General features: G+C 55.1%; 1 protein-coding gene across 1 annotated transcript in view; it reads right to left on the bottom strand.

Annotated features, from left to right (window-relative positions):
- Nucleotides 1–15,734, bottom strand: part of SCUBE1 (signal peptide, CUB domain and EGF like domain containing 1) — a 138,726-nt gene that overhangs the window by 21,190 nt on the left and 101,802 nt on the right. The window contains exons 8-10 of the mRNA XM_064590505.1: nt 11,025–11,147; nt 8,698–8,814; nt 7,032–7,154 (exon numbers count right to left, since the gene is read on the bottom strand). Of these exons, the coding sequence (XP_064446575.1) occupies nt 7,032–7,154; nt 8,698–8,814; nt 11,025–11,147 (363 nt within the window). The remainder of the gene's footprint in view (nt 1–7,031; nt 7,155–8,697; nt 8,815–11,024; nt 11,148–15,734) is intronic.

The raw sequence follows: 15,734 nt of genomic DNA, 5'->3' as shown, positions 1-15,734 counted from the left end.
TGGGGGTGGGGCAGGGGAACCCACACAAATGTGCTCTTTATGCTGGTTGCTGTGCTGAATACTGAAGTCCTTCGCCTCTGGCCCCAGGGTTCCAGGACGTCCGGGGCACCCGGGAAACAGCAGCAGGCTGGCTTACGAGCTGCATGTAGGCAAAATCTCTGACCCCACCATATACACCCATTGATTCCATCACCGCCGAACACCAAAGCCCAGAGAAAAGTTTAAAGTCACCTAAGAAGCAAGAGGGAAGGCAAATTGGCGATAAGTGAAAAAAAAAAAAATTCTGTTTGCCTTAAAGTAAGAATGCCTGCTTGTGGGGAATATGAATGAAGATAGTAAGAGGTGGCTCTGGACGCAGACACGAAGTTGCAGAAGGCTGGGAGGCCATGACCTTGATTTGCTCTGGTTTACTTAAAGCACTGAGGCAGTGGACACTCTAACAAGCCTTGGTCCTTTCCCAAGTTCCAACCTGTAACTGCTCCTTGGGAGCTGTTATCAGAAGACAACCCTCCGTTCCGTGGGTCAAAGCCCCTACCCATGCCGTGGGGCAGAATCTCCTCTGCAAATGGAACTGACAGCTAAAATATGTCTCCAAATAAATACACCTAAAATATATCTGTGAGGTTATTTTTAGAAGTCCCAGAAAATTCTCCTACGCATGATTCAATTTATAGCTGATAGGAGCCTTCATATACATATTACGTATGATTCAAAAACAGGATCCCTGGGGCAAAGCTTCCACATCAGCAGAACAAATGGAACAGAGCCCAGGAAGAGTCCAGACTGCCATAAATTTTTTTTTTTTGGTACGAACATGCAAAGATAGGCCATGCTCTCAGGATACAAGCTCAGCAACACAGCAAACATCCATGACCAAGGCTCGACCTCCCTGCCTCAGGGCAACGCCTTGGCTAACGTGTTGGAGCATCTTCAGATCTCGTCCTAGAATCCCCTTTAATCTGAGGGTCCCACATGCAGGATGACCCCCACTGAGAACTGAAAACACCCAGTATTTTCTCTGCTTGTCATTGAACAAATTATGGTATTTGGTTCCTTTATCTTTCTCATATTACCGCCGATCATCTCCTATCTCTTCCTGACGGAGAAATTCATCTCTGTGTGTCTGTACTTCAGACGTGCTCATATCCAAAACAGATCTTTTGGACATTCCATACCAAGTCCTGACTCAGTACTGTTGGTTGATGGCACGTATCTTAATAACGAAGAGACTTTAAAAATTCATATGGAAACTCAAAGTAAGTTCAAGAATAGCCAGATCAATCTTGAACACAAAAAACCAAGTTGGAAGACTCTCATTTCATGATTTAAAAACTTACTATAAAGCTACATTAATTAAGACAGTGGGATACGGGCATCAAGACAAATGGATCAATGGAAAAGAGAGCCCAGAAATAAACCCACACATTTATGGCCAATTGATTTCAAGAAGATGGCAGGATAATTCACCGGGGAAAAAGAATGGTCTTTTCGGGGCACCTGGGTGGCTCATTTGTTAAGCATCTGCCTTTGGCTCAGGTCATGATCCCAGGGTCCTGGGATTGAGCCCCACATCGGGCTCCCTGCTCAGTGGGAAGCCTGCTTCTCCCTCTCCCGCTCCCTCTGCTTGTGTTTCCTCTCTCACTGTGTCTCTCTCTGTCAAATAAATAAATAAAATCTTAAAAAAAAAAAAGAATGGTCTTTTCAACAAATGGCACTGTGACAATGGGCTGGCTTTCCACAGGCAAAAGAATGAAGGTGGACCCCTGTCTCACACCATATACAAATTAAGTATAAGAGCTAAAGCTATAAAGTTCTTAGAAGAAAACAGCTGTAAATCTTTGGGACCCTGTATTAGGCAGTGGTTTCTTAAAAATGACACCCAAACCACAAGCAGCCAAAGAAATAAAATAGATAAATTGACTTTGTGAGAATTAAAAACCTTTAGGCTTCAAAAGATACCATCAAGAAAATGAAAAGACAGCTCACAGAATGGGGAAAATCCCTTGCAAATCACATATCTGGTAAGAAACTCGTATCTAGAGTATATGAAGAACTCTTATAACCGAATAATAAAGACAGATAATACAATTTGAAAAATGGGCAAAGGATCTGAATAGACATTTCTTGAAAGAACATCTACAAATACTCAATAAGCACATGGGAAGGTACTCAACACCTATTGGCCGTCAGGGAAATACAAATCAAAACCACAATGAGAAACCATTTCACCCCTCCCCCCTCAGGATGGCCATAATCAAAAAGTCAGGAAACAGCAAGGGTGGCTGAGGACGTGCTGAAATCGGAACCTCACACACTTCTGGTGGGACCTCAAATGGCGCAGCTTCTTTGGAAAACAGGCTAGCGGTTCCTCAAAAGTTAAACCCAGCGTAGGCGCATGACCCAGCAATTCCACCCCTGGGCATACACCCGAGGAAACTGAAAACATATGCTGACACAGCAGCGTTCTTCATGACATGCCCCAAACTGGAAACAACCCACATGTCCATCCACCGATGAGTGGATAAACAAGATGTGGGCTAAGCAGACAGCGGGATATAATTTGGCTGTCAAGAGGAATGAAGCAGTGACATGCACTATGACTTGGGTGAACCTTGAAAATATTACACTAAATGGAATGATAAGGCCCCATGTTATATGATTCCACTTATGCCAATTGTCCGGAACAGGCGAATCCACGGAGACAAGAGTAGATGGTGGTTGCCTAGGGCTGGGGGTTGAGGGAAAATGAGGAATGACTGCTATGGGCATAGGGTTTCTTTCTGGGGTAATGAAACTGCTCTAAAATTCATTGTGGTTGTACAATTCTGTGATTATACTAAACAGCATTGAACTGCACGCTAAATGGGGGACTTGTATGGCATGGGAATTATATCTCAATGAAGCTGTTAATAAAAACAAAAAACAAAAGGAGGAGAGATGACACTAGGTTGGATTTACAAGAACTATCCAGGCTGGAGTAATGTCCTAAGGGACTCATGCTGGCTCCAGTGGCCGAACCTGGGGCCATCTCCAGGGCACGTGCCGTTGCTGAAGATCAAGGGTAGCTCTGTATACGGACAGCTGTGGTGTTCAACTTAGCGATGCTCTGGAAACAGAGGGGTTTACTGCCCGTAACTGAGACACAGAGGCCCACGGTCCGAGGGATGGAAGTCAGAGGCAATGCTTCCTGGGTCATCACGCTAAATGGGAAGCTCTGACCGTGATCCCCAGGGAAGGACTTCCGACAGACAGCACAGAGCCACAGGTCCATGGAAGAGGCGTGGGGATTCCATTGCAGACACACTGTGTTTGCCTTCCTACTCTGAGAAGGAGCCAAGTGGAACAATCACGTTGCAAGCCCCCTGAGGATGGTATCCCAGTGAAACCAGGATGGCCCCCGGGACCCACCAGACCACCTCACTTGGGCATGTGCTCATGTTTCCTTTAAGACAGCTCATCCCAGGGGGGACAAACCGGCTGTGGTGGTAGACGAGAAGGTGAGAAACTCTCCCAGGCCAGCAGAGGAGATGAGCAGTTCAAGGCTCACCTGCAGTCAGCAGAATTCTGGGTAAAGAGTAAAAACCAGAACAAACCCTAAAGGACCCCTTGAGCATCTCCAAATGGATTTGACAGATTATAATTGTGTGCTTATAATAGCATATTTACTTTCTGGATGAATTAAAGCAGTCGCTTGTTGAGAAAAATGGAGCATTCGTAGGAGCTAAAATATTACTAGATCCTGTGTTCCTTATTTGGGATAGTCCAACTTATTTATTTAGTAATACGCAGACACCTTTTACTGGGAGGGTTATTCATAAATCACTCAGAAGTTTCACTGTCTTTTTACTCCGTATCTTTTGGGAACACAGAAGTGGATTTTTCAGAACTTACTACAAAGTCACAACTTATAGATCTTGAACTGGGGTTCTCAAGAGAACCCCCAGAAGTGGGCAATGCACACAAACCAACGATTTCCCAAGATTCTCAGGACAGGCAGAAGATGAGACATAGGGACGGCTCTCACCCACGGCCACTGGAATAAATTCGCCTTGATGTTTGCAACCACTGACTTGCACGTGCTCCTTCGCAGACCTTTGTTCTTGGTTCTTCGGGTCATGCTCTCCCACCTTACACGTTTAAGATTATACACCACGGATCTGCTCTATTATGCTTCCCTCACCAATAATAACTGGCCTGGATCTAAGCCTTGCTAGCGATAGCCACCATCCTAATTCTTTAAATCAGTCCCCCAAACTATTGCTAGGGAAATCGGTATTGAAAGCTGGTATAAAGTACGTTACCCAAACCTTATTAATTACGACATTCTCTGTGGGCAATACATAGAAGAGGAGAATGCCCACATGCTGGGAAAGGTGGATTCAGCTATCTTGCCACGTAGCTAACTAGTTCTCACGGCGACACCCCAGATGATATCCCTACAGCTCCACTGAGGTGGATGCCATCTGTTACATGGGGTCTGGCTCCTCAATGCCCCCCGGGACCACAGCTGATGGTTCTGGGGGGCTATCAGACTGTTCCAAGTACATGGCTCCCCCAACCCCTCAGTGAACGATGCCATTTGCAAGCCATCTGAGGACAGAATTCCCTTCTGAGGGACACAAATGACACCTGGTGAAGCAGACCGTGGAGGCTGTCAGTCCCATCCACAGGAACCGGGCAGCTCCGAGTGGTCATCAAAAATATGCCCCTTGCCTTGGGCGCTGTAGTAAATGAGACAGCCCATGGCGTGGTGTGGGGGGCATGCCGAACCAGGCTGACTTCCTAGGGCAAGCACCAGGGTCACAGTGATAACTTGGATTTTCTTTTGACCAGTCAGGGGGGTCGTCACTGCCAGCCCTTCACTTTGGACCTGCTGTGGTCAGTCCTGGGAACTCTTGGGTCACGGGTCTGGAGGGCCTTCCAGAACCTTCTAAGAACATTTTCAGCTATGCTTGTTCGTCTCAGTCTTCCCAAGTCTAGTGTCCAGAATGCTAACTGCTTCTATGTAGTCACCATGGTCCTAGCAGGTGACTTAGGAGGAGTGGGATACAGTCACACTGACTGACAATCAGACCTCCGCCAGTGACTCTTGGAGCAGGGTCGGTGGCCGTGAGGACCCAGACAAGCCCCAGTGGCTGTTCCCGCAGCTCTGGCTGATAGGGTGCTGAGGATAAAAAGCGCTCCTTCCCCATATACCTAGAGAAAGCCTGCTGGCCTGACAGCTTTGGTAACAAGTCAACACCAGACCTAGCACGACCCTCATCCATCAGCAGACATGCCTCTGAAAGCCAGCCCAACCATTACTTTCCAGGCTCGGAAAGTCAGCAAACTGGTGGCAGATTCATAGGCTGGAGTCAACCCATCCGGTCTTAGTTCCCAGCACAAGCCAGGCTCCCGGAATGCACACCATTTCATGCTTCCTCTCCAGCACAGCCCCAGACAGCCTCCTCCTTGCAACTCCGGACAAGATCAGCGGTTGGCTTTGCTCACCAGGACTGCCTGAACAACAGCTTTTTGATATCAGATGCTAAGTGATGGTATCCATTCTTCAATACTCTCACGCATTCATTCAACAAATATTTACTGAGTGCCTACACTTGCCAGGCTCTGTTCTAGGTGCTGGGGATATAGCAGTGAATGAAACAGGCAAAGGTATGTACTCCACTGTGTAGAGTATATATATATATATCTAATGTATATTATATATATATAGCTGTGGGAAGTACAATGGGAGAAAAGAAAACGAGAAGGTGGGGGGTAGTGGGTGGGGTGCAAGGAAGGCCTCCCAGAGTCGACAGTGACAGGGGCGAAGAGCCCTCCAGGCCAAGCGGGGAGCCCTGGCATGGCCATGTCAGTTGGGGGTGGGCAGCAACCTCGAGGTCACTGAAGCTAGCATGGGGTGGATGAGGGTGAGGGCAGAAGGCCATTAGGCCAAGGTCCAGTAGCCTTTGGGCCATTCTAAGAACTCTGGCTTTGCTTCCACATGAAGAGGGGTGAGTCGTGAGAGCTCTGAGCAGAGAGGAACACATTCTGAGTCAGATTCAAAAGGCCAGCTCTGGGGGTGCCTGGGTGGCTCAGTCGGTTAAACGTCTGACTCTTTTTTTTTTTTAATTGTTATGTTAATCCCCATACATTACGAACATCTGACTCTTGATCTCAGCTCAGGTCTTGATCTCAGAGTTGTGAGTTCAAGCTCTGTGTTGGGCTCCACGCAGGCATGGAGAAAAAAAACAAGTTTAAAAAATAAAATCAAAGGCTGGCTCTGGCTGCCCTGGGGATGTTAGGGCATGACAGGGCAAAGATCTAAGAGCCATTTCAGGGCCGTGGCCCCAGCATCCACAGCAAGCCTGGCATGTAGTGGGTGACCATGTGTTTGTAGAACCAATGAATGTGGGGGACTGTCCAGAACTTGGCCTGGAGCTGCCCCAAGTCTCCAGAGCCCACCAGCAGAGGACGCAGGAACGCTGCGCTTGCTGGGAGGCCCCCTCCTCTTCCCGTGCTGGACCTTGTGGGGCCAGTGGCCTGGGCAGGTGGCGGGGCTGCGGAGACCCAGGGGCTCCCCTCCAGACTCTGATGCTGCTGCAGCCCGAGTAGCCACCTCTCCCCTCCCCCAGCTTCCTGGCAGGACCAGGGGGCGATGGGGGCGTGGAAACCTCTGTGCCCTCTGAGCTTCTAGCTCCTCCTGAGCCCACAGCCCTAGCTGCACACACTGACCCCCAGATCTTCACCTCTGTGTCCCCCTCCCCCTGTAGGTCCGTTTCTGTGCCTCTGGCTGGCACTCAGCATGCTCTCCCACCTACATCCCCTCTTCTTCTGCAAGTCCTCCTTCCCATTAGCCCCATCCCAGCAGCAGAGATTCCCTGCCGAGAACCCCCCTCCCAGGCGAGGTAGGCCCGTGTTGTTCACCCCATGCTCACCCCACCCTGAGAGGTCACTGCCCTTCCCATCCAGGCACCTGGCAGAAGAGGGGGAAGCCAGCGCCCAGGCCCTTCTTCAGGGGTCCCAGCAGTGGCCCACCCCAGGGCACTCACCCACACAGTCCTTCCGGTTCCAGTGGAGCCGCCTCCCCGGGGGGCAGATGCATTCGTAGCTGCCCTTCGTGTTGACGCAGCCCTGGTCACAGCTCCCGTTGTTCATGCTGCACTCGTCCACATCTGGAAGCACAGGGGGGAGGAAGGGCATCAGGGCAGGAGGCTGGCTGGCAGGGCAGGGCCACCCGGGACCAGAGGGCCGAGAGTCCCCTGACCCTGCCGGCAGCCGGCCACGCATCAGATGCAGACAGGCAGCCGCACGCGTCACACGCAGGAGTGCACGCACACGAGGCGGATGGACACAGACACCGACCCCGACCCCTCCCCCAGGAACCCCAGCTGTTTGCCGACCTCCAGCAGCTGCACCCAGACCGGGGGGGCGGGGGAGGGCAGAAGGTGGCACAAAATTCAAGTGCCAAGCAGGTCTCGTGAGGCAGGGGCTGTGAGGTCTCTCTTGCTGGGGCTTCGGACAGGCTGTTTCCCTCTGTGCAACGGGCCCCAGGGTGAAAGAAGCCACTTCCAACCCTTCCTGCCCTGGCCACCAAGGAACCAGAGGGCCCGCTGGAGATGGGGAGGGGGCTGGCCACACTCATGCTGGGGTGCCTGGCTCTGAGCATCTGGGCGGCCTGCAGTCAGGGAGCGGCAGGCCCAGGGGAGCCAGTGCCCAGGTTTTTGGAGGTCCCTCCAGAAGAATCTGTAGCCCACCCCAGGGGCCCCTTCCCCCCAACACCAGTTGTGCCTGATCACTTCACGCCTGACCACATCCGACCTGCACAGCAGCCCAGCAGAGGGAGTGTGGTCTCAGGAAGTGAGGAGACCCTAGGACCTTGGGGCCATTCTTGGCTCCCCCACCTCCACCTGCCATGCCTGCACATCTCCAAGTCCCATCATCTGTAGCTGAATACTTCTAGAACCTTCCCTTCTCTGCACACCTCCCACCCTGCCCGAGCTCAGTGGCCCTGGCTCTCATGCCTGGAACCCTCTCCCTGCTGGTGCCCTGGGTTCCGCTCTCCTGAACACGTGGCAGCTAGAGTGATCTCATTACCTGAACATGCCCACGTCACACCCCTACTTAAACCCTCCAACAGTCTCTCATCGCACGAGGAAGAAAACCCAAATCACCTGCAGGCCTCACAAAGCCCTGCTTCCTCCCTATCAGCATCGTGCACCACATTTTCCTTCCCTCACGGGGCTCTACCAACTGCTTCTGGGTCCCTCTGTGCTACCTCAGTGCCTTTGCATATGCTGATCCTTCTGGCATGCTTTCCCTCATCTTGACCCAGATGCTCCTCCTTTAGGACCCCCCCGCCCAGGTCTCCATACCCTGCCCTTCTGTTTTCACCCTCTCCCACTGGGACGAATTGTCTGTGGGATTCTGTGTAGTGGCCATCCCCCGTTCTGGACCGAGGTTCCCTTGTAGCTGCCATTTCTGGGGCCTATGCCCACAGCCTGGCCTGAGGCCTGCCACCTAGCTGATACTTGCTGCTCCCTGCCCCCATCTTCCCACCTTGCTCCTGGCTGAGCCCCTCTGCCCACCAGAACCTGGCCTTGCTTAGGGGCCCTCCGGAGTCAAGGTCGGGGTCAGGGTGTGGGGTGCAGCAGAGGTGGCCATGCGGCCAGGCGCGTGCCTCAGGGGGAAGGTGGCCCTGGCGGGCGGGCTGCAGACCTCCGCAGTGGGTTGTCCCATAGAGTATGTAGCCACGGTGACACTGGCACTGGAAGCTGCCCGGGGAGTTGATGCAGATGTGGTCACAGGTCCGCTCGAAGGAGCACTCGTCGATGTCTGTGGCCACAGGGAGACAGTGGAGGGAGGAGTTTCAGGGCGCTGGGTGGGCATGGCCTGGCACTCAGTCGCTCAATGCGCATCTGCACGCAGACAGTCCCTGGGCCCCCGAGGCTTAGGGCACAGCTGATCCACAGCGAATGTCGGCTTCTGGTCACAGCCTGATTTTCCAGTTTGTCTCTGTTAACCTTATGTTTCTGGGTTAGAAGCCATTTCCCATCTTTTCTGGAGGTGGGGAGGGTGTAAGTACTTTGGATACCAGGTATTATGTCTGCCATTTTAATATCTCACATTCAGGTGTGATCAGAATGAATGTTTAATCTGCATCTACAGCAAATTGATGGGGGCTTGCCTGAGGAGACAAATGAACTGGAACACGAAACCAGGCCTTCTGGATGCCGACCACAGTGTGTTTTCCTATCACGCCAAGAGATCTCTTGAGAAAACAAGGAAAACAGCCCAAAGAGAAAGGGGTATGGGTGGGGGATACGCTACCCATAAGGAATAACAAGAAAACCTTGACAGTATGTGAAATTTCATTCTGAGCTTCCTGGCAGCCAAGGTAAAAAGGAAAAAGGGTCACAGGGTGCGTGTTACTGGAAAGGAGGAAATGAATCGCATGCTCATAGAAGACAAGTCTGTCCTGGCCATAAATTCTGAGGAAAATGGCTCTCATAGGACAGCTGATGGGGGCTCCTGAGGGCAAAACAGCCACTGGCCCACCTTTCCATGGGCACTGTAATTGGAGGTCATTCTTTGAATATATTAGCTCATGTGACTACACGTGTTGATGATATACGTGTGTTTGTAATAATTCTAGCACAAGGAAGGAATCACACTGTGGGTGCTCAAAGGAGGATGTGATCCCTCCCAGCAGGGGAATCTGGGAAGATCTCCTGGTACTTGTGGCACCTGGACTAGACCTTGAAGGGTGGGACTAGCTTGGAAGGAAGGAATGGAAGTGGGGGAAGGGCACTACGAGCAAAGGTCGGGAGGGGGCAGCACGGGGCCTCCAGGGGACTGTGTGGAGCTCAGGGGGGTTGGGGAGGTGGCTGAGGTCCCCATCCCAAGGGCCTGAGTGCCAGGCAAAGGAAATTAGAGCCCAGGGTGGTGCTGGAGCAGGGCTGGGACATGGTCAGAGCCCTGGGGCCTCAGAGAGACGAGCCTGGTAGAGAGTGGAGAAGACTGGCTGGAGCCCAGAAGCAAAAACATCATGGCCTCCTCCTCAGTGGTGGGTGTCTCACGGGGCAGCTGGGAGTACAAAGTCAAGGGCCCTCCCTTAGCCCTCCACAGAACTTGGCAAGGCAGATGGAGAAACTAAGTCAAAGTGTAGTGGAGTCTGGACAGGTGAAGTGCTCCCAATGGGCCCTCACGCCCTAAGGGGAAGACAGGGCCAGGAGACCCCTCAAGGAATGAAGAGGCTGAGCCAGGGAGGGGAGGGGACTGGCTCGGGTCATAGGATGGGCTCAGGACAGGCTGGCCCTAGACCCTCCCTTACCAGCCTCCTGCTCTTGCCTTCCTCTGTGTCCTTGGGAGAGCACATCCCGTGCCCCCGAGGGCCTCGTGCTGCCCCAGGGCCAGCCCTAAGCTGCACTGATAGGCCCACTGAGCCATGTGCAGTCTGCCACTCCTCGGGGAAAATGCCTATTTCCCAGTTACCCCTTCCCCAGGAAGCCTTCCCTGACCAGTCTTTCCGCTGCCCATCCTCTGGGCTCTCACTGCATCCCGGATGTCTCCTGGACTTGTGCTGGACTGTGATTCCTGGCTTCTGCCCAGACCTCACATCACCCTGGTGGCTCCTCGCAGGCGCCCAGGAACCCTAAGGAAGCACCGCAGGAGAGCGACTGCAATGTGCCACGCCTTCCACCAGGCGGCGGCAGCGCACCTCCGAAGCCTCGGGGGGAGGCCCGGGGGCCACCGGGAGGACAGGGCGCTGGAGCTGACGAGCTCTGCCACCGACTCACTGTGGTAACCACCCCCCGGCCACCACCCCCCGCCACGTGCGGATGCGCCTCCGGGCCTCAGTTTCCCATCCATAAAAGGGACGGTTGGACCTCGAGTCATGAAGGACAGAGAAGGCGGGGAGGGCAGGTGCACGCTCGGACCGGCCAGCGGGGCCGACACAGCCTGGCCCTAGCCCCCCCCCCCCCCGGAGCCCGCGCAGGCCCGGGAAGGGCGGGGCGAGGCCGTCGGGGGCGCACGGGGCTCACCTTGGCACGTCCGCTCGTCGGTCAGCAGCTTGTAGCCCTTCCGGCAGCCGCACTCGAAGCTGCCCACGGTGTTGCGGCAGAAGTGGTCGCAGCCCCCGTTGTTGGCCAGGCACTCGTTGATGTCTGCGGGGCGCCCAGCGGACGGGGCGGGGCGGGGCGGGGCGAGTGGGCCGGGCTGCCAGGTGGGGGGAGGACGCCCCGCCCCCGCCCGGCCCTGCGCCCGCTGCCCGCCGCGGGCTCCGGTCCCCCCAGCCCCATCGGGGCAGGCGGCCCAGGGGCCTGGCTCCCAGCGGCGGGGGGCGGAGGCTGAGTTACGCCGCCTCCCCGAGTTGGCGAGCCCGGCGGGCATTCGTGGCAAAGAAGGGAGGGAAGCGATGGCTGCTGTGCGGGGCGAGACCACGGGGACGGGGGACGGGACAGGACGACACTCCGGGAGGCAGTGCGGCCTGGAGCGGGCTGGCTGCTTCCCCACGGCTGCGACCTGGGGCGAGCTCCTGGGCCCCTGGAGCCTTGGCTCCCCCGCCTTGGAAGAACAGCATGAGGAGCTGATGAACTAATGCTCCTGGGGTGCTGGTGCTGAGTGAGTGTCAGTCAACAATCTGTAGGTTTAATGCCCCTGTTTTACTGATGGGAGGCGTAGAAAGGTAAGGGTGTTCCTGGGCTGGCTGGCTTCCCCCTCTAATTCAGCCTGTTGGTTTGAGCAGTTTCTTCACTCAGCATCCAATGGACGAGCTGTGGCTGGACCCTGAAGGTCACCTGGCCTAACCCCATGCAATGAATGGCCCCTCCCAAGCAGCCTGGCCAGCGGCGCATACCTCTGGCGACCGGGCCGCTTTCTCCCTCACAGCAGCACCGCCTGTTGGCTGATGCATCACAAACGTCCCCCTGACTCCTGTGAGTTCCCTCCTGCCTGCCCCCCCCCTTGCCCTGCTTATCTGGGTTTTGCTCTCTGGGCTCCAGGCCAGCCTGGACTGTGTTGTCAGAGACCCTGTCCCTGAGATGTCTCTTCTGACTCCACAGTTCCTCTTGGGCCCTGAGCCCAAGGCTCCCCATGCTGACACGACCCAGCACATACTAGCAGAGCTTTCAGAACAGGGTTCTCGGGGCGCCTGGGTGGCTCAGTTGGTTAAGCGACTGCCTTCGGCTCAGGTCATGATCCTGGAGTCCCGGGATCGAGTCCCGCATCGGGCTCCCTGCTTGGCGGGGAGCCTGCTTCTCCCTCTGACCCTCCTCCCTCTCACGCTCTCTGTCTCTTTCTCTCTCGCAAATAAATAAATAAAATCTTAAAAAAAAAAAAAAAAAAGAACAGGGTTCTCACCCTGATTTGGAGGGGGTGAAGGGAAGTAAAGGAAACCAGAAAGGACTTCTTGGAGTCGGCCACCGGGCGCATCTCAGCAGAGCTGCTGACTCGGACTCCCACCCTCGCTGAGCCTGTCCTGAGCGTGAGGGCCCGGGCCCCCTGTCCTGAATAAATGGCACTGCCCAACAAGCAAGGTCCACCGGCCGCCTTTGTGCTGAGCCCCATGGAGGGGACTCTGGCCCATCCCAGCAACTCCAAATCCCAGATGGCACCTCACTTTTTTCCCCCTCAAACCAAACGAGCTAGACCTCACACCTGCAGAAAAGTCCTAAAGTGGTGTTCTCAAAGAATGTTCCCCAACAACAAACCCCAGGTGTGTGGTCCGGAGCAAGGCTGAGACGCCCCTGTGGGCAGTTCTCAGAGCCCCAGGGAGGGGATCTAGCATAGCACAGGGCCACAGCAAGCCTGCCAGGGTCGGACCCCAGAGCGGCTTTCCTGGGGGGCCCCTGTGGGACCAGGCCTTGAGGGGTGCAGGGCACCCAGTGGGCATGCCCTGCATCTCCTTGCCCTTGGCTGCCTTCCTCCCGACTCCAGGCACCTCTACCCCAAAGACCCATTCTGTTTGCATGTTCTGGTGACTTTGGCACCAGGAAGATGGCAAAGGAGGGGAACCTGAGGTGGTCCCCACTAAGGGAGGTCTGCGGGTCACCAGACCTGGCCCCGAAATCAGACCCTGGCCTCTGAATACAGTAGGTGCTCTATGTTTGCACACCGAAATGATCACTAAAAACAATGACTTTTCAAGTCCAGGAACTCTGCACACGTGATTATTCCAGGAACAAAAATGCCTAAGGGTGAGCCCAGACCCCACAGCAGGTAGTCAGACCTGCTGGTGCTCACTGTTCCTACTGGGCAGCACCTCATGCTGGTGACCAGGCCAAGCACTTTCTGGCAAAGTCTTGTGTGATCTTCAGAACAACTGGGGGACCAGATCCCCCATTTTACAGAGGGGAACGCAGCTACACACAGCAGCCGAATTGGGGCCCAGTTCCAGCCGTCTCCAAAGACAGGCCTTCTCCAGAGCACCGTGCTGGCCCTGCAGCCTCCAGAGAAAGCAGACATTAAGTTCAGTTGAGGGCCCATCCTGGGCAGAAGCCTGGGCACCTCTGTTATCCTCTCCCCCTGGGGATTATAGGAAGACAGGGAAATTTCTAGCTAAAAGCCTCTGGCAGGAGAATGGAGATCTGTCTCTGCTCTGTCCCGGCTAGCTATGTGATTCTGGGCAGGGAAAGGCACCTCTCTGAGCCTCAGGTTCCCCATCTGTGAACAGGGCTGGGAACAGGCGCCTCTCACAGACTAAATGTGCAGAGCGGGTCTGCCTCCTCAGGAATGCCAGGCCTTCTGGAACCCCCAATCCCATCCCCATCCCCATCTGGGCCTGTCGGTGGAGGGCTGTCATGGCAACCAGACAGGCCATGGGAGGCATGTTTGCTTGAGGCCAGGCTGGTGTGGCGGCTGCCTGGGGGTCAGAGTGGGGGAAGCACCCCCAGCTCTAGCCAGGATACAGTCACAAAGCCCGTGGACCTTCATTCTGACGGGACCCCGGGGTGCAGTCTCTGCTCCTCTCTCCCCTTCCTGCCCTTCTAAGGCTCCTCTCTTTCCTCACTGTGCTCATGCTGCCTCCGACCCCACCAGGCAGCCAGCAGCCCCCTACTTGTCTGCAAGTCTTCCATGGCCCCCGGTCACCCCAGGATAAAAGGCCAGCCCCTTTTTGTAGGCCCCTCCCTGGGCATCCTGGGCCTGGATGCCCTGCCCTCCTCTTTCCGCACACTTGGCTTCTGCCTTGGCAGCCCAACTCCGGCTGCCCCACCCGGTGCGGCCCCCACACGGCCGGCCCCTGGAAACAGCGGCCTCCCGGGGAAGCCTTCCCTGACGTTCCCTCCAGAGTTCGCTGTTCCCTTGTCAGGGACACAGACTGGGGAGCTGGCTCCTGTCTGGAGCCCCTGGGCCCAGCATGCGGCCTGCACAGAGCGACTGCCCAGCAGCATTCACTGAGTGGATGAAGAATGAAGGAGTCGGAGTGGCTGAGAGAAGGGTTGGGTCTTGGGCCGCCAAGGAGAACCTTCGGATGCATCAGCCAGTCAGTGTTCAAGCAACAGGGGGAGGGGGGAGGAGCTATAGGAACACACAGTAGGACAAATACTCCTGCTCCCCTCTGCCCATTCCCGCTGAGGGGGCACAGCGTGGCAACCCGGGGGCCATGTGGAGGGCTTCCAGGTGGGAGTGGGCTGGCATCACCCTAGAACAGCCTCGTGAGGGGGGTGCGCTGCTGGGCAGAGGGCAGGTGAGGGAGGAGAGGAAACAGGTGGTAGGTGGGAGTTCTTCCAGACTATTCTAGAAGATGTTGGGAGGAGGGGCCGGTGTCTCTGAGGAAATCCAGGTTCCAGCTCCGGGAGTCAAGGCCCCAGAACTCCCTCCTCTCAGAAGGGCCAATCATCAAGGTGCCCCCTTCCCAATATCAAGCGGGTGCAGCACCGAACAGGGGAACAGGGTGCTTTGAGGCTGAACCTCTGCACTGCCCACACTCTTGAAACAGAGCTTGGGGCAAATCCTCTTGCACCACAGCCCCCATGTTTCAGGCAGAATACCCCCCACTTTCCCATACCTGTCTCCACCTGCCCGTGTGACCCCTGTGTGCTCAGGGCTTTCAGCTCTGGATTTTCCAGGACCTTTGTTACCTTCACCCTCCAGCCATCGGTCTTACTTCACAGTGGCTTTTGGCTTCCAGAATACACTGAACCTTTGAAATCACTCCTTTGATATCCCCTTCTGGGCCCTTGCCAGGACCAGGGTGTGCATGCCCACTGGGGAGCCAAAGCCTCGGGCCGGGAGTTCCCAGCTGGGCTTGTCCTGCCAAGTGCCCGCGCCCTGACCTGCACTTCTCCCGTCCGACCCGGGGAGCTCAGGCTGTTCACTCCAGGCTCTGAGACGCCAAACCTGGGGTCTGGAGGTCAGCCTTCATTTTCCAGTGTTCCCTGATTTAAGGATGTTACGCAGTTTTTGTCTAGTCCCACAATACTTAAATTCTAACTCCGAAAGGGGCACCTGGGTGGCTTAGTTGTTAAGCGTCTGCCTTCGGCTCAGTTCATGATCCCAGGGTCCTGGGATCGGGCCCCACATCGGGCTTCCTGCTCTGCGAGAAGCCGGCTTCTCCCTCTCCCACTCCCCCTGCTTGTGTTCCCTCTCTTGCTGTCTCTCTCTCTGTCAAATAAATAAAATCTTTAAAAAAAAAAATTCTAACTCCAAGGACAATATCCGGACTGCTCATTTCTACCACCACGGCCAGCGCCTGGGTCAAGCCATGTCATCCCAGCCTGGGTGATGACAGCTGCCGCCTCGCTGCTCTTCTG

Source organism: Mirounga angustirostris, unplaced genomic scaffold (genome assembly GCF_029215605.1).
Source record: "Mirounga angustirostris isolate CCGP_5_RB_7025 unplaced genomic scaffold, mMirAng1.0.hap1 SCAF_5, whole genome shotgun sequence".
In the NCBI taxonomy this organism is placed as follows: domain Eukaryota; kingdom Metazoa; phylum Chordata; class Mammalia; order Carnivora; family Phocidae; genus Mirounga; species Mirounga angustirostris.
The sequence above is the reverse complement of the archived record's forward strand: the minus strand, read 5'-3'. Positions and strand labels throughout refer to the sequence as shown.